Genomic DNA, 18,282 nt, shown 5'->3' with positions numbered 1-18,282 from the left:
AACTCTCCAGTCTCCTCAGGAAGCCGTGGTTGCTTTGTGGTGTTGTCCTTGGTATTTGCCTTGAAACGTAGCATCTTCAATGTGGCTTTCTAAGATCTGACCATTAAGCTCATTCCAGGTGCTTTCAAAATAGCTTGCTTTCCCCTTTTCTACTCAGTAATAATCCCTTCAGTATCACAACAGTGGTGTCCTTTCCACTCTTTCTAGGTGAAGGGATTTTGAATTTTCTCTGAGGTATCAAGAATTGAGAGAGAGGGACTTCCCTGGTGGCGCAGTTGTTAAGAATCCGCCTGCCAATGCAGGGGACACAGGTTCGATCCCTGGTCCGGGAAGATCCCACATGCTGTGGAGCATCTAAGCCCGTGTGCCACAACTACTGAAGCCCACACGCCTAGAGCCAGTGCTCTGCAACAGGAGAAGCCACCATAACGAGAAGCCCATGCACCGCAATGAAGACCCAACGCAAACAAAACCAAAAAAAAAAAAAAAAAAATTAAGAAAAAAAACGAAAAATTGAGAGAGGAAAAAGAATTGAGAGAGAGCTAGATTGTTTTAAGATATGCACGTCCTGCACTGTGAAGAATGGGGAATATCTGCCTCAGCACAAGAGAAACTCCAAAGTGAGCAACATTGTTTCTGTAGGGGCAGTGTTCTGAGAGTCTTGCTTTCCTGTGGTAATAGCCATGAGGAATCTGTTCCCAATACACCACGGTCTCTGCACAGTGGGACAAGGACAACTTTACAGTTCTGGCTGGTTTTTCAAAATTCCAGCACCCCACTTCATATGTTGATTCTCCTTTTTGTGTCTGCTACTCCCTTTATTATTCCCAACCCTGTGTTGCTGACTGACTAAAGCAGCAACTCACTGAGGAACCTCCCTCAGAGCAGTGAGCTCACCTACTTTGATCGCCCCCTCTTCCAACTCTTCCACAGTAGAACCTCTTCCATCATTTAATCCTCTTCTGCGCTTAGGGTCATGCATTCTCGCAAATTTCCACTGCCTTCTGGCCCAAGCTCTTTGCCTTAACAGCTCCCACTTTTCGACCATCACTGTTTTCTGTGTTTCTTCCTGGTTTCAGTATATTCACGAGATCCTAAAGGCTAGCTATCGTGTTCCTTCCTGAGAAGGAGAGGGTTCTGGGAACAGAGGAGATGAAAGCACCCAGGAGAAGGGCAGAGGGGAGACAAACAGGTAGCGATGCTGACCGCCAACGGCCTACTTCCCGGGAACGCTCTTTATGGAAGAGAGCAATCATTTTTCTTCTCTGTTGTCATCTAGCACTCCTCCCCTACATTTTCAGTTAAGAGGTCCTACCAGGTTGGCAAGAGGCGGGTGTTCGAAACTTTTTTTTTAATTTCAGAGATCCAGGAACTGGGTTTAGTGTTAATTGTCAAAGCACAGTTGCTGCTTTCACCGCCTTTAGTCCCGAACCGCTCAAACTGAACACGCAGCGTACCCGACGGCAGGGTAACTGGGAGACGCTGCGCACGTGGGCGGAGGCGGGTCGCGGGCGCGCGCTCGGGGGCGTGACCTCTGGGAGACGCCGGAAGCCGTTGCGCCGGAGTGTCCGGTTCCGGGAGCCGAACTTGTGCGTCCCTGTCAGGTGAGCGTATGGGGGCGTCCCTCCGCCTCGATATCGGATTCGTCCTTGCGAAGCCCCGGACGTGTTGAGCCGCGTGGGGCAGCCAACACCGGCCCTGGTTCCGGCTGGAGGACACCCTGTGCCCGGGGAGGTTCGGGGCTGCGCGGCCGGGAGCAGACGTCTGTCTGGGAGGCTCCGGAAAGGCCGGCCCCAAGGCCCCCAAGACAGGACCCTGTCCCGGGACTGGGGACCCCCTTCTTGGGAACCATAATTTCGAAGCTCTGACTAAACCAAGGCCGCCAGCACTGTGTGAAGCGAAGTGGGATTTCGCTCTCAGTTTTGCCAGATTAACACGAAAACATCAATAATTTTCTAGCTGTGACTAGTAACTTTTCCTCTCCCACAGGTTGGATCATATGTATTCAAGTATGGAAAAACGGTGCCAAGTGATAACTTGAAAATTTGCTTTAGGTTAGGGGCCACATACATGTATTTAATGCCGGATTTGGAGGAACCTTCCTCCATTAAGTGCAAGCCTTCATTCCACACACACTCCCCAGCAATTATATATTCTTACTTATCAGCCTTCATTCCACACACACTCCCCAGCAATTATATATTCTTACTTATCAGCCTTCATTCCACACACACACACCAGCAATTGTATATTTTTACTTATCTCCGTAACATACTCTACACTTTTCATATTTGTTGTATTTATTGATTGCTCCTACTAGAATGAACACTCCATGATGGCAGGGATCTTTGTAAGCTAATGCGTCTCAAACACCTAGAACAGTTTCTGTACAAGGTAGGCCTCTAAAAAATATTTGTGTGAATATTCAGTGAATTAATAAAATTAGTTACCCTGGTTACAGGTCTTCTTTCTTGTGTGCGTTCTTCGAAGTATATGCTGTGTATCCCTTTATCACTTAATTCTTATTCCCCAGGGTGCCCTCAGAAGCCTCCAGTTGAAACTCCAGCAGAAGCCAGGAATGATGGCCGTGGACACAAGAAAGTCTGCTGGCCAGCTGTTCCAAGCCCCATGGGGTCAGCAGGGGCCTGTGATGGTGAAAGTGAAGTTGGAGGAAGACCACCTCAGGAATCAGGGTCTCAGCCTTCCAGAGAACCAGCCTCCTGCCTGGGAGATCTTCAGGCAGCAGTTTAGACACTTCTGCTACCAGGATTCCCCTGGTCCCCAAGAAGCACTGAGCCGGCTCCGGGAGCTCTGCCATCAGTGGCTTAGGCCAGAGACACATACCAAGGAGCAGATCCTGGAGCTGCTGGTGCTGGAGCAGTTCCTCTCCATCCTGCCCCAGGAGCTCCAGGCCCAGCTGCAGGAACATCATCCAGAGAGTGGGGAGGAGGTGGTGACCATGCTGGAGAATCTGGAAAGAAAGAGAAATGTACACATAGGAAGAGACTAGTATGATGTGGTTGCGGGGAACTGGGAGCAAAACTTTCTCAAGTGTGAAGGCTCTGAGAGAACAGTGGGAAAACCTAGCATTCAGCAGGGAACTGAGCTTCTTGCTAAGCCAGTCAGGAGGGGAAGAAGGGGAAGGGTGGGAAACAGCAGATTCGGGGATGGTGAGTAAAGATACTGAAGGCATCGTGCTCCTTTACTGGTCATTCATCGTTCACAGCAGCAAAGACGTAGATGGTATCACACATGAAAACTAAGTTCGGTGAGGTTGTGTAACTTAGCCAAGGACACATAGCCAATAAATGATGTGACAGAAACAATATTTGATCAAACTTTACTTTGCTTACCTTTCTGGCTGCCTCTCAGCGCCCTAGGGCCTGGTTTCTAGCTTCTTCTTCCTAGTCTTTGTTGGGGGATGTTTCTTGGGGACTCCTCCCTGAGGTTTGGTTCCTGTTAAATTCATGATATCCTTACAGGCCTAATGAGTGCTGCTTGTCTCTAGCTTTCAGCCTGTGCTCTGGAACAGAAGATCCTTTTGCAGACAGTGACACTTAAGACACTAGATGAAGAATCTTCATGTACCAGAGTTCAACCTCCAGCAGTCCAGTTCAAGGGCAAAGGACCTGAGCCCCACGCATCAGAGGAAAGAGGTGAGGCAAGAATTTCTCTAAGGAATTTGGACTGAAATCAACTCCCCTTTGGTTTTTTTGTGGAGTGTGACTTGTTAATTCCTTGTGATGAGAGTTGTTAAAGAGTGACAGAGCTGACATTTTAGGTAATAATGATTAACAGGTGATAAGTCATCTCAGAACAACCTCAGCAGTATGTCGGTTTTAAACATCCACAGTTGAATTTTCTGCAGATTGTCTATAGCAAATGTTACTTTCAAGTATTTTGATGCTTACATAAATAGACCCTGATAGGATATTAACATTGTAAAACTACATTGACTTTTTTGAAAGTTACCTCTTATTACTACCAGAGAAGTATATATGCATTGTAGAAAGTTAGAAAATACAGAGTTGCAAAATAAGAAAGCAAATCATGATATTCTTATCACCCAGAGATTACGATTGATGACTTTTTATTTTATATCTGTATATCTTTTATGTGCACATGTGTGTATACACACATATACACATTCCTTTCACCAAAAAGGGATCATTTCTATGTGCTATTTTATAATCTATTTTGCTCAGTTAATAATCTTCCCTTTTCCCTGTCAATACATCTTAATGTTATCTAAACTCAATCCAAATTCAAACTGGTCCATTTTTTTCCAAAATGTCTTTAAAGCTGATTTGTGCAAACCAGGATAGAAGCCAGGGTCACATAACACATCTGGTTGTTATGCCTTTTAATTCTTTTTTACTTTAGAACAGTTTCACTGTCCCATTTTCCCTCTCACAGCCCAGACTTTTTGATGAGCCCAGGCCAGTCTCCTACCCTCTGTATTTTTCTGGTTGCTTCCTCATTGTATCATTCATTTTGCTGTCCCTGTACCCTGGATTTCCATAAACTGGAAAAAAGGTTGAAAGACTCAAGTTAAACATTTTTGGCTAGAATTAATATTAGTTAAGTAGACATGAATACCTGGGTGACCCACTATAAAATCCCTGGATGGCTTAGGATGATGACAGTATGATCCCTCCATTGAACAGCTAATTTTCCCCCTTGTAATGGTGTGGTGTCACTTTGGCAGTTTGTGAATGGCCAGTTTCCTATCAACAAAATACAAAATATTTGAGAATTCTTGTGTGGGTCAACCATTTTATTAAGGGTTACAGAATGATTTTATAATTCTTTCATTCCTTCTACATTATTAACTGGCATTCTTCTTTATAGTAAAGAAACGGTCAAATCATCTATTTGTTGATTAGATTGACTTGACTTCATATTAGACAGTCAAGATTGATGCTTAGTTTTCCCCCTTTATTTACCAATTTTCATATTCAAGGAATGGTTTAATAGGTACCTCAAATGGCAACGTGAGATTTTAGGACTTTCTCTGTGTTCGTATCATTATGGACTTAGTAATTTTCATTGAGTCAGTGTGTTTCAATCTACCAGTTATTACTCTTTTTAATGCTCAGACTGACACATCTTTGCCTTGTATGGATGTCTCACATCTTGCCCCTGTCTCTTTTTGCCATGACCCTATGAATTTTGAATCCTTGCTTTCTGAACAAAATTAATTGTTCCAGGCTCACCTTGTACTTTCCCTAGACCCAGATTTGGTATCAACCCTTTCTGAAGGAGCCTTGATTCTTCTAAATGGAGAATGCTACTGAGGTATAAAATCTGGGTGCTAGGGGAGTTCTTTACCACTAGGGTAACAATACTTCTAGCACATTTTATGGGTAGAGCTAGAAGTACATTTTTTTTTTCTAAAAAATATGAGTTCACAATGGTGTATTCACACTACAATGTTCCATTATTTTTCTATATTTTATTTCTGCATTTATTTTTGTTAATTCCTTCCTTATGTTCTCACTTGTTTTTTAAATTTATTTATTTTACATTGTAGTAATTTTGTATCAGAGGTGTTCCCAGGAAGCATAAGGAAGGGGAATGAGACACAGAAGGGAGAAAAGCCAGTAAAGTGTTCCTAAATGAGCAAGTTATCTTGGTTAATTAGTTGTCCTTTTTATTTTTTAACTTTTGAGCTGGATTGATCTATATATCTGTTACTAATATAAATATTTGATGCTACAGATGAACACAGGTTTTGATGAATCCCAAATGTTTTGAAATGTAGTGTTTTGTTATTTTCTAGAAAATCGGAAATGTATGCTTGTATTTTGCCTTTGAACCAATAATTGGAAATTTTAAAATTTTCAGATGGAAGGGCTTATTTTCTGATTTTGTTATTAATTTTAGATTTATTCTATTGTAATCAGAGAATGTTTGTGTTGTTTTTACACCTTTGGGACTTTATTATGGTTTTCCTATGACCCCAAAAATAGTTTTCATTAAAGGTCACTGCACATCTGAAAAGATGTTCTATTTTCAGGATACAGAGCTTGATATACATATTTATCCATAAAATTTAATTTTGTTGATTTCATTTTGTAAATCTTCCGTATCTTTATTTTTTTGCCCATTTGGTGTTTTTTCAGACAGAGAAAGGATGATTAAAGTCAGTTATTTGTTTCGTCTCTTTATGTCATCTATAATTTCTGCTCTAGGAAAGTTGCTCCTCTGTTATTTTCTGCATAATTAGACATATCTGTTCCATTGTCACTGTAAATTGTATATTTTAGCATTATAAAGTTCTCTTCTTTGTCTAATTTCATGCTTTTGGCCCGAATCTCTCCTTTTTTCTGAAACTGAGATCATGATGCCTTCTTTCTTTTATTTGCATTTGCTTAATTTTCTCTTGTTCATCATTTATTCATAACTTTTCTCTGTCATTTTATTTTAGATGTGTTTCTTGTATATATAATAGAGTTGGGTTTTGCTCTGTGACCAAATCTATTTTTTTTCTTTTTCTTTTTCTTTTTTTTTTTTTCTGGCCACACTTTGCTGCTTGCAGGATCTTAGTTCGCCAACCAGGGATCAAACCCGGGTAATGAAAGCGCCAAGTCCTAGCCACTGAACCACCAGGGAATTCCCTAATTCTTTTCTTTTAATAGTTAAGTTAAGCCATTTGCATTTATTGATAATAAGTATAAACATATATATACACATATGCATAAATACTTATCTGTGTGTGTTCACGTGTGTATGGATATACATATACATGCATATGATTTTAAGTGTGTGGTTTGTTTTCCCTCCTCTTTTTTAAATTGTAGTAGTTCTTATAGTTAGGAAGCTTTGTATTTTTGTAGTAGTGGTACATTAGTTATCAATTGCTGCTTAATGAATTACCACAAACCTAGCAGTTAAACGACTCACGTTTATTGTCTCATAGTTTCTATGGGTCAAGAGTCTGGGTATGGCTTACCTGGGCCCTCTACTTCTGGGTCTCTCACAAGGTTGCAGTCAAAATGCCAAAGATGGGATCTCATCTGAGTTGTGACTGAAAGATCCACTTCCACCCTCACATGGATGGTGGCAGGACTCAGTTCTCTGTCAGTCACTCACACAGACACAGGGCCTCAGTTCTTTGCTGGCTACTGGCCATAACCCACCTTCAGTTCCTTGCCACATGGGCTTCTTCATATGGTGGCTTTCTTCATCAAAGCCAGCAAACCAGCAAGGGAGAGTGTCAATAGAGAAAATCTCATAGTAGGTGGAACTTACAGTCTTAGGTAATCACAGAAGTGACATCCTATCAATTTTACCATACTCTATTGGTAACTTGGCCATGCTTTATTCTTTCTCACTCCCACACCTGTATTACTCCCATTCCTTCTACTTGGCTGACCTGTTTCTCTGAATGCCTGACACTAAATAAAGAAAAGATATAAAATCCTCTGTTAAATCTAAAATAAAGATTAACCCTCCTACCTGTCTGTTTCTTAATTTTGAGTTGCCTTTTCTCCTCGAGTTATATGATGTGTTGTTTCAGATGGTGGTGTGAGGACTGAGAACCTGACATTAGAAGTGAAGCAGGAACCTTATGAAGAAATATTATGGTGTAGGGAGGGGTCTGATGGACATCATGAAACTGTGTGTCAGCATGCCACATACAGAGGAGACAGTGAGCCTAGTGGAAGTTTGGAGTTGCAGGATGGGGATGCCACAGGTGAAAAAACATATGAATGTGATGAATGTAGGAAAACCTTCACTTGGATAAGAGGCCTTCAGCTGCATAGGAGGATCCACATTGGGAAGAAACCATATTCCAGTACAGAATATGGAAAGGCCTTCATCAGACGTGTAGAACTTACCCAGCATCAGGGGCTTCAAAGCAAGGGAAGACCTTATCAGTGTAAAGAGTGTGGCAAAGGCTTCAGTCAGAAAGCAGGCCTCTCCCAACATCTCAAAATCCACACTGGAGAAGAGCCCCATCAGTGTAATAAATGTGGCAAATTTTTTAGTCAGAGATCGGTTCTTACAAAGCATCAAAGCTTCCACACTGGAAAGAAACCTTTTGAATGTATATACTGTGGGAAAACCTTCTGCCATAGTGCAGACCTCACTGAACATAGGCAATTCCACAACAAAGAGAAGCCTTATGAATGTAATGAATGTGGAAAAACCTTCAGGCAGCGTTCAAATCTTACTGAGCATCAGCGAATTCACAGTAAAGAAAAACTCTATGAATGTAAAGTATGTGGAAAAGCCTTCGCTCAGTATGCAGGACTTAACCAACACCGGAGAATCCACACTGGAGAGAAACCTTTTGAATGTCCTGTATGTGGACGAGCCTTTAGCCGGAGCTCAGAACTTATAATACATCACAGAATTCACTCAGGGGAAAAACCCTATGAATGTGCCGAGTGTGGAAAAACCTTTAGAGTGAACTCAACCCTGGTCATACATCAAAGAATTCACACTGGGGAGAAGCCCTATAAATGTGATGAGTGTGGTGAAGCCTTCAGTCAACACTCAGGCCTCAACAAACACAAGTTAGGAGGGAAGCACGGAAACCCTCCTAAACCAAGAAAATATACGTGTGATATATGTGGGAAGACCTTCACGCTGTTAACTGGCCTAAGAAACCACAAAAGAATCCACACTGGGGATAAGACCTACCAATGTCCTGAGTGTGGCAAGGCCTTCACAAGGGGAGAGCATCTTATTGAACATCAGGGGATTCACAACAAGGAGAAGCCTTATCAATGTAAAGAGTGTGGCAAAGCCTTCAGTCAGAAGACAGGTCTTAGTCATCATCTCAAAATCCACACAGTAGAGAAACCTTTCAAATGTTCTGAATGTGGGCGAGCCTTCAGCTGTAAGTCAAATCTCAATAAACATAAGAGAGTCCACTCTGAGGAAAAATCCTGTACGTGTAAGTAGTGTGGGAAGGCATACAAGCAGAGAGCAATGCTGATCCAACATCAGAGAGGCCACATCCTACTAAGCCCCAGCAGTGGTGAATGAGGTGAAGCCTGCAGTAGAAGCTCAGTTCTGATTAAGCACCAGACAATCCACTAAAATGACTCCTTGCCAAGGTGTTTGGTGACAACTTCAAGTAGAATTCAGAATTTTTTTTAATTGAGATAAAATGTTTCTTGAACTTCCTTATTTAAAGAATGTCAGAGATAACACATTGAAAAGTTGTTTAAAGGTCATAAATGCTGGAAAAGTTGAGATTTTGGAAAAATAAACATCAACAAGAAATTTACCTGTGATTACCTTTGTTAAATGCAGTGTCATTTAATACAATGAAAAGGTACACAAGGGCAGCTATAAAAAATATATTTTTTATACTGAATTCATGAATATGTTTTGCTTTTTCAAATAATTCTGATTTCTAACTAGCCTTAGCCTAGTCAGTCTAATGTTGAAATTGCTTCTCTTAGTACCAGTTGAGGTCACAGGACTATCCGAGAGCTTAGAATGTGTGAGATGAGTTGTCTCTGTTTCCCTCCCACCTTCGCTACCTAACCAAGCCTCTTGACCATACGTGGGTGGCCTGCAGACCCTTCCTGATCCCCACCCCCAGAACTAGCATTTCCTGGTGAAAAAGGACATGTTATATTCTAAGTGACATGGAGAGCATAGAGGTTTGGGCCCCAGTACATCAAAATCTAGTGTGGCCATCATGGCTAAAGCACAAAGCGTACATTTTGATTGTGAACACAGCTCCTTGAGCTCACAACAGAGGACAAAAGAGAAGAGGGGAAAGCAAGCCTTTCATTCCAGCATTTTCCATCTCCTACAAAGTATATTTATACAACTGAAACCTCTTTCAGCTTCAGCACTGCCTATATCCCTCAGTCAATGTAGTGAGGGACTTTGCTGAAGCTGATGATAGTTTTCAAGTACTGGAAGAATATTTCCTCATTTTTGTAACTGCTTCTGACTTCTACTAGAGTTACAGTATTTATAGGGCAACATAATTCCCTGTCAATAGAAACTCTGGCCCAGCTGTGGTAAAAAATTTTGGTGAATTTAAGTCTCCCTTAGGCTATCTAGTCTGCTAATTCGTCATTCTTTCGCTTTTCTTTTCTGCTCTACTGCCTCTGATACTCTGAATATAAGACTCTTGAAACTTTCCTGGTCATAGAGAATGTTTCCCATTGTCTCCTTTTATAGTTTTTTTGGTGTTTTTTTTTGGCGGTACACGGGCCTCTCACTGTCATGGCCTCTCTCGTTGCAGAGCACAGGTTCCAGACGCACAGGCTCAGCGGCCGTGGCTCACAGGCTCAGCGGCCATGGCTCACGGGCCCAGCCGCTCCACGGCATGTGGGATCTTCCTGGACCGGGGCACGAACCCATGTCCCCTGCATCAGCAGGCAAACTCTCAACCACTGCGCCACCAGGGAAGCCCTCTTTTTATAGTTTTTACCTCTCACTTCCATGGTGAATAGAAGTGGCGTTTCTATTACAGGCCAGTGATATTTAACTATCTCCAGGTTCCAGCCTATCCATGTAAATGCAATGTTTTCTTAAAAGAAATGGCAAATATGGGAGCATCAAAAGTTATTAAATGTTGTGTCAGTCCTTAAAACCCAACTCAAGTGTGAATCGCCACAAGCCCAACACTTTTTTGAGATGTAATTGACATAACATTATATTAGCTTCAGATCTACAACAAAACAATTCAATATTTGTACATACTGTGGATCACCACAATAAGTCTAGTTAATATCCATCAACATATACAGTTAAATTTTTTTTCTTTTGATGAGAGCACTTAAGATCTACTCTCTTAGCAACTTTCAAATATACAGTACAGTATTAACTGTAGTCACCATGCTATACATTACATCCCCATGACATTTATTTTATAACTTGAGAATTGTACCTTTTGACACCCTTCACCCATTTCACCCCTACGCTCTCTCCCAACTCTGGCAACCACCAATCTATTCTCTGTATCTGTGAGTTTGGTTTGTTCTTGTTTTAGATTCCACATATGAGATCGTATGGTATTTGTCTTTCTCTGTCTGACTTATTTCACTCAGCATAATGTCCTCAAGTTGTTGCAAATGGCAAGATTTTCTTTTTTATGGCTGAACTGTATACACACACACACACAACATTTTCTTTATCCATTCATCTATTGATGGACACTTAGGTTGCTTTCATGTGTTGGCTATTGTAAATAATGCTGCAGTGAACAGGGGTGGGAGGAGCATTGTGGGCTGGTGCAGATATCTTTTTGAGTTCGTGTTTTTGTTCCCTTTGGATAAATACCAAGGAATGGAATTGCCGGATCATGTTCTATTTTTTGAGGAATCTCAATACTGTTTTCCATAATGGCTGCACCTATTTACATTCCCACCAACAGTGTACAAGCATTCCCTTTTCGCCACATCCTTACCAACACTTATTTCTTGTCTTTTTGATAATTGCCATTCTAACAGGTGTGAGGTAATATCTCCTTGTGGTTTTAATTTGCTTTTCCCTGGTGATTGGTGACATAGAGCTCCTTTTCATGTACCTATTGACCATCTGTATGTCTTCTTTGGGAAAATGTCTATGCAGATCCTCTGCCCATTTTTTAATCTTTTTCTTTTTTTTCCTTTTGAGTTGTATAAGTTGTTTATACATCTTGGATTTTGCAGATATTTTCTCCCATTTGGTAGGTAGGTTGCCTTTTCATTTTGTTGATGGTTTCCTTTGCTGTGCAGAAGCTTTTTAATTTGATGTAGCCTCACTTTTTTTTTTCTTTTACATTTGTTCCCTCTGCTTTTGGTGTCAAATCCAAAAAATCACCAAGACCAGGATCAAGGAAACTACCCCCTATGTTTTTTCTAGGAGTCTTATGGTTTCAGGTCTTATATTCAAGTCTTTAATCCATTTTTACTTAATTTTTGTGTATGGTGTAAGATAGTGGCCCAGTTTCATTCTTTTGCATGTGGTGGTTCAGTTTCCTTAACACTATTTTTTGAAGGGACTGTCTTTCCCCATTGTATATTCTTGGATCCTTTGTTGTAAATTAATTGATCATATATGCATGGGTTTATTTTTGGACTCTGTTCTGTCCCATTGATCTGTGTATCTGTTGTATGCCAATACCATACTGTTTTGATTATTATAGTTTTGTAATATAGTTTGAAATCAGGAAGTGTGTTGCTTCCAGCTTCTTTCTCAACATTGCTTTTGCTATTTGGCATCTTTTGTGGTTCCATATGAATTTTAGGATTGTTTGTTCTATTTCTGTGAAAAATACCATTGGAATTTTGATAGGGATTGCACTGAATCTGTAGATTGCTCTGGATTGTGTGGTACAGTGTCAAAGTTTAACTTCTTATAAGGGATTTTTTTTGTTTGTTTGTTTGCGGTATGTGGGCCTCTCATTGTTGTGGCCTCTCCCGTTGCGGAGCACAGGCTCTGGATGCACAGGCTTAGCGGCCATGGCTCACGGGCCTAACCGCTCCGTGGCATGTGGGATCTTCCCGGACCGGGGCACGAACCCATGTCCCCTGCATCGGCAGGCGGACTCTCAACCACTGCGCCACCAGGGAAGCCCAGGGATTCTTAGCTCAGTGAAAATATTGGTTCCCAGCCTTCAGCACTGGGTTATTAACCAAAACAAGTCCTTTATAAGGCACAGCCTTACCCACAGACAGTAAAATCTTGTAAGGCATTCTGAAGACCCTCAATAAGGACAACTAGTCACTTCCAGAAAATGGAAAGAGGTTTTTTTGAGATTCTATTCTTTAGGAACATGAGAGCTTTGTATTCTCTTAAAAGTGATGTTAAAGGTAGAATTTCAGGAATGTTTGTAATTTCTTTTAAAAATGAGAAATATCCATTTTAAAAATAAGTGTAGGGAAGAAAACAACTAAATAGTATTGATTCATCAGAGACTGGGAAAGTAAGCCTACCATATGACCCAGCAATTCCACTCCTGCTTATATACCTGAAAAAAATTAAAACACTAAATCGAAAGGATACCATGCACCCCAGTGTTCATAGCTGCATTATTTATAATTGCCAAGATATGGAAGCAACCTAAGTATCCATCAACAAATGAATGGCTAAAGATGTTGTATATATATATACAATGGAATATTATTCATCCATAAAAAACAATGAAATAATGCTACTTGCAGCAATATGGATGGACTTGGAAGGGTATTATGCTAAGTGAAATAAATCAGAGAAAGCCACTGTATATCACTTATATGTGGAATCTAAAAAATAAACTAGTGAATATAACAAAAGGAACACAGATACAGAGAACAAACTAGTGGTTACCAGTGGGGAGAGTGAAGAGAGGAGGGGGTAGGGGTAGGATTAAGAGGTACAAACTATCATGTAAAAAGGAAGTTACAATGATATATTGTACAACACAGGAAATATAGTCAATATTTTATAATAACTATAAATGGAGTATAACCTTTAAAATTTTTGAATCACTATATTGTACACCTGTAACTTACATAATATTGTACATCAACTATACTTAAATTAAAAAAACAAGTGAGCACTGATTCATCAGAGACTCTGGCAAAGCAATTCCTTCAACTACAGAGAAGCTTGGCAGAAAGATAGGGGTCTTAATCTCAAGGTCCAAGCAATACCCAGGGAGTGCTCCTGCACTGGACAAATTTCCACGAAGCTCTTCCGGCATCCAGCTCATTAGCATTCCCGGGTAAGAGGAAAAGTCAGCCACGCTCCCCACCAGATTTTCCCTATATCTGGTCTCCTGGAAACAGGGAAGGAGGGCAATTTGAAAGAAAAGTCTGTGGTCTTGGGAACCTCCGAAAGCTAGTTGGGTGGATGAAAATGATGGCCCTGCTAGGATCCAGATGTTAACACGGGAAATTGTTGGATCCTTTTCCTGGTCATTATCCACCCTATCGTCCCCTCTCTCCCGGCTTTGACTATTTCGAAATTCCAAGATACTCTATTAACACTATACCTACAGAAAGAACGGGAGGGATACAGCCAAAGGAAGGGATCGGGCTGCTTTCCTGGGATTTCACAACCTAGACTGATTTCAGAAACTCAAGTGCATATCCCAGAAGGAGTGAGAAAGGCTGCAATCACGTCACTGCCTCCGAAATTCCCTGCAATTCACGTTATCCTCCTTGACTTTTCTTCTCCGTGCGCCTGGGGACACATACTTCTCGGAGAGGGTGGTGAGTACCTGGTCCCCAGTTCCCTTCAGGATGCAAAGAGGCGCAGTTTTGAAATATTAGCTAGGATTCTCCTTCAGATGGGAAAGGTTCGGCTCTGGGCAACTGATTTGAATAGAAGTGGGGAGTGTGACCAGGGCAAGAAGAGCCAAGCGGAGCGCGTTATAGAGCTAGTTACAATCACAGCTTTCTCCGTCTAGAGAACCGAAGCCCAGAGCAATATCCTTCAAAAATCTCCAGAAAAATCGAGGGAAGCCTTCACCTCCGCACTGAGCAGACTTTGTCTCCCGGCTTTTGGTTTGTTATTTGGCAGATTAAGTCCTAAGAATGACTTCTGGTTTTCCCAGCGTTCTGTTTCTCTTTAAGACTTTTGACACCACTGGTTTCCCCTTCTCCCTTCCCTCTCAAGCCTAAAACAAACCACTCAATCAAACACGATCGCGTCTCCATTGAATTTTAGGGGAAAATAATTTGCCATTTTCGCGTTTGAAATACTGCGTGGTAGTTAACAGCATGGGCTATGGAGACGGACTGCCCCGTTTAAACCTCATCCCGGCAACTCTGCGTGAGGCCCTCGGCAGGCCCCCACCTTACCAGGACGGTGCTGGGATTGCCTTAAATTTTTTTTTTATTTATTTTATTGAAGTATAGTTGATTTACAATGTTGTGTTAATTTCTGCTGTACAGCAAAGTGATACAGCTACACACACACACACATATACACACTTTTTTCCATTATGGTTTATCACAGGGTATTGAATATAGTTCCTTATGCTATACAGTAGGACCTTGTTGTTTACCCATTCTATATATAATACTTTGCATCTCCTATGGGATTCCCTTAATTAATGCATGTAAAGCAATTAGGAGTGTGCTAGGCAAAGTAGGCTCTGTGTAGGAGTTTGCCATTATTATTATTATTATTACCCAGCTATGAAAGACTTTAGAAGACAGAAACCAGAAATTTTGTAAACCTCCAGAGAGGTCCTCACCTCCCCCCACAAGGAGCATGTCCGGTTTAGCAGCATCGCCACCAGCTTGTGCTCCACAACCGTCTGCGCTTTCCAGGGAATAAAGTAAAAGCTAAAGCTTAGAGCGCGGGGGCTTTGCTGGCGAGGGGTCTTCACCGTCGGGTGGAAAGGTTTGCGGCCTGCGGGCGGGTGAGCACTTCTCATGCAGCTGTCAACCCGTGGACGGCGACGCTCTTCAATTTTGCAGTTTTACCTGCATGCCTTTAGGTTCTCGATAAGGAGTTTCCGACAAATAGGGTATTAACTCCTCCCTCACCTTTCCTTGTCAGCAGTTATATATGTCTTGCTTATTTACTTGTACTCTCCCTGACCACTGCATTAATTCTTCCTTGCAGGGACCATGACATCGGGAATATTTATGCAATAAAGTGAAGTTAAACATATTATAACTTTTAGTATGGACATTTAAATACACAAAGAAAATGATATGACGTAGCCTAATGTATTCATCACCCAACTGCAAGAATTAGCAATATTTTTGCCAATCTCTCTCCCTATATATATGTATATATATATTATTTATTTATTTATTCATTTATTTATTTATATTTCCGACCTTTTTCTCCTGTATTTTAAAGAAAATCCAGGCATCATATAATTTTATCCATAAAGACTTCAATATGTAAGAGAGATAGAATTTCTAAATATATGCCCTTCTTATTTAATGGGGATGGCTAGCAGGGGGGAAATGGCTTCTTCAGATTCCTTTGTTTTGTCCTATTTTATTTTGATCAGTGTGTTAATTTTCTTAGAATGATCTTAAAGGCTCAAGAGAACAATTCCATTGCACAAAGTTGGTGGGGTGTCAGTCCCATGTCAGTCCCAATCTCCCAGTTCATCACACCCCCAGCCCCGCCCCCGCCGCTTTCCCCCCTTGGTGTCCATACATTTGTTCTCTACATCTGTGTCTCTATTTCTGCCCTGCAGACCGGTTCATCTGTACCATTTTTCTAGGTTCCACATATATGCGTTAATATACAATATTTGTTTTTCTCTTTCTGACTTACTTCACTCTGTATGACAGTCTCTAGATCCATCCACGTGCAAGACAATTTTCTAAGCATTTCACTGATATTAACTAATTTAATACTCATCGTAACCTTATGGTTTTTTAAAAAGTAGGATTATTAACCCAAAAGTTTTAATTAATTGAAAATATCCTTTCTAGGAGGCTTAATTCTAAGGCTTAGATTTGGTATTAAATCTGTGAAAAATAGTTATCGTTTGCTTACACGGACACTGGTGTATTAAGACCAAAACAAATACATTCCATGTCCTCTTGCTGTAGCGAGAGTGGTCTAAGTCAAACTTCACCGAAGCTCTTAGTTAACAGCAGAAATCCAGCCCCGCCCGAGGCTTTCCCTAGGAACAGTTCTGAAGTCACTGGTGTGAAATGAGCTTGCTTTTGAGTCTCTGAAAAGTAAGTGTGAGTGGTAGCGGATGACTCAAAGTGTAACAATACTCAAAGGAACAAGTATTGTTTCATTCAGTATTGCGGATGAAGTACCTCTAAAGGTTTCGTGCTGATCGAAGATATTTTGAAATTCGGTGAACTGGGGTGAGAAAGAAGAGTCCCTCCCAACAAAGCTGAGAATAGAGCTAAGAGATTTCGTAGAGAGGAAAAAGGCAACAACATTTTTGTAGAAAAGAACAATTCAACCTCCAAAATTCTGCACTAAATATTTAAAAGTACACAAACTCTCACGAGTGGGAGAGGTTTTTTGCTTTTGTTTTTGTTTTTTTGCCGTGCCGTGCGGCTTGTGGGATCTTATTTCCCCCACGAGGGATCGAACCTCGGCCCCCGGGATTCTTAATGGTCGCTTTATCACAGAGGTTGTCAGAGCTGCAGGGGACGTTAGGGGTTACTCCGTCCGGCCACCCTAGTGGGGCTTAGGAAAGAGCCACAACCAGGAACTGCACCCTGCCTCCTGCATCAGGGATTACCCACCTCACCGGCCCTTCCCAGCGTTAATAGTAGTCAAGCTAAGCCGCTCTTGCGCTATGATACAAGTATCTTCCCATTGGGGCTCTTTCTCTTGTCTACTTTTTTCCAAAACATGTTCTCATGCGTTGCTGATTTTTCATAGACTGATCAATACCAAGTCCTAAAGTGGATAACAAAAGACAAATGAGGGCGTCTCCAGGCTGGCGGGCATATCACAAAAGCAAATGGAAAGGAATCGCAGAGCCGGGATTCTTGTACCACTCAGAAAACGGGAATCCCGGGATTTCTGATCAGGTGGTGGGGAAATCAGTCCCTCGAATGCGGAATGCAGCGGCGGAGGGACCCTGTGAACGTCCGGGTGTGTGTCTCCCCGGCACGCAGAGCTGAGTTGGCCAGCCAGGGTTGGCTTGCGTCCAACAACGTGTGTCAGGCCTAGTTCCACCTGTTATAAGGTATTTGCCAAGTAAATTCACCACTCCAAGTGTTGTGCATCAGTTTTGTGGTGGTTGTGAAATTTACTTTGACACCTGACTTACACTGTGGTTGTGACGATTAATCCAGGAAAAGAGCGATCAGATGCATTGCTATAAAATGCCTGGAAGTACTGCAGGAAGAAGCTGAATAAAAGAGAGTCACATGTGACGAGGTGGCCGAGTGGTTAAGGCGATGGACTGCTAATCCATTGTGCTCTGCACGCGTGGGTTCGAATCCCATCCTCGTCGGTTTGCTGTGCATAAGAAGAGTGAATGTTCCTTTTTGGTGAGTTAATTCTTTACTCATCACTCACTTGAGTAGTTCCTTCTAATCCCCCCTATTCTCCACTTCCTCAGTAGCATTTTCCTGGCTGTGAACTTTGTTAACTGATATGCTTGATTCATGTTTCATTCTCCCACAAAATGTTCATTCCATTACAAGTTTTGCTTAGCAGGGATTCCCCATTGAGGAAATAATTGAAGAATTAATTGAGGACCATAGAAAAACCTAATAAATTTAGAGGAGCTGATAAAATTGTCTGTAGAGTAATGTACACAAAATTATGGGTTATTTAAGGCATTATCGGGCTGATTTTATCTCTATGCAATTTTTGTCTATTATCTTTTAACTTTAAAAGCAACCATTATTGTCTAGGTATCCCAGTCTTTGACAAGGA

At 41.4% G+C, this 18,282-nt stretch overlaps 1 protein-coding gene and 1 non-coding gene across 2 annotated transcripts; both read left to right on the top strand.

Moving 5' to 3' along the window:
- Nucleotides 1–529: 529 nt before the first annotated feature.
- LOC115848767 (zinc finger protein 345-like) lies at nucleotides 530–9,242 on the top strand. Its single transcript, XM_030849697.2, has 4 exons — nucleotides 530–1,604; nucleotides 2,534–2,989; nucleotides 3,509–3,656; nucleotides 7,523–9,242. The coding sequence occupies exons 2-4, from the start codon at nucleotides 2,579–2,581 to the stop codon at nucleotides 8,914–8,916; spliced, it is 1,953 nt and encodes a 650-aa protein (XP_030705557.1). The 5' UTR covers nucleotides 530–1,604; nucleotides 2,534–2,578; the 3' UTR covers nucleotides 8,917–9,242.
- Nucleotides 9,243–17,772: 8,530 nt separating this feature from the next.
- Nucleotides 17,773–17,854, top strand: TRNAS-GCU (transfer RNA serine (anticodon GCU)). Its single transcript has one exon. It is a non-coding gene; the product is annotated as a tRNA-Ser (tRNA).
- Nucleotides 17,855–18,282: the final 428 nt, after the last annotated feature.

The sequence above is a fragment of the Globicephala melas genome, chromosome 11, assembly GCF_963455315.2.
Source record: "Globicephala melas chromosome 11, mGloMel1.2, whole genome shotgun sequence".
In the NCBI taxonomy this organism is placed as follows: Eukaryota; Metazoa; Chordata; class Mammalia; order Artiodactyla; family Delphinidae; genus Globicephala; species Globicephala melas.
The sequence above is the reverse complement of the archived record's forward strand: the minus strand, read 5'-3'. Positions and strand labels throughout refer to the sequence as shown.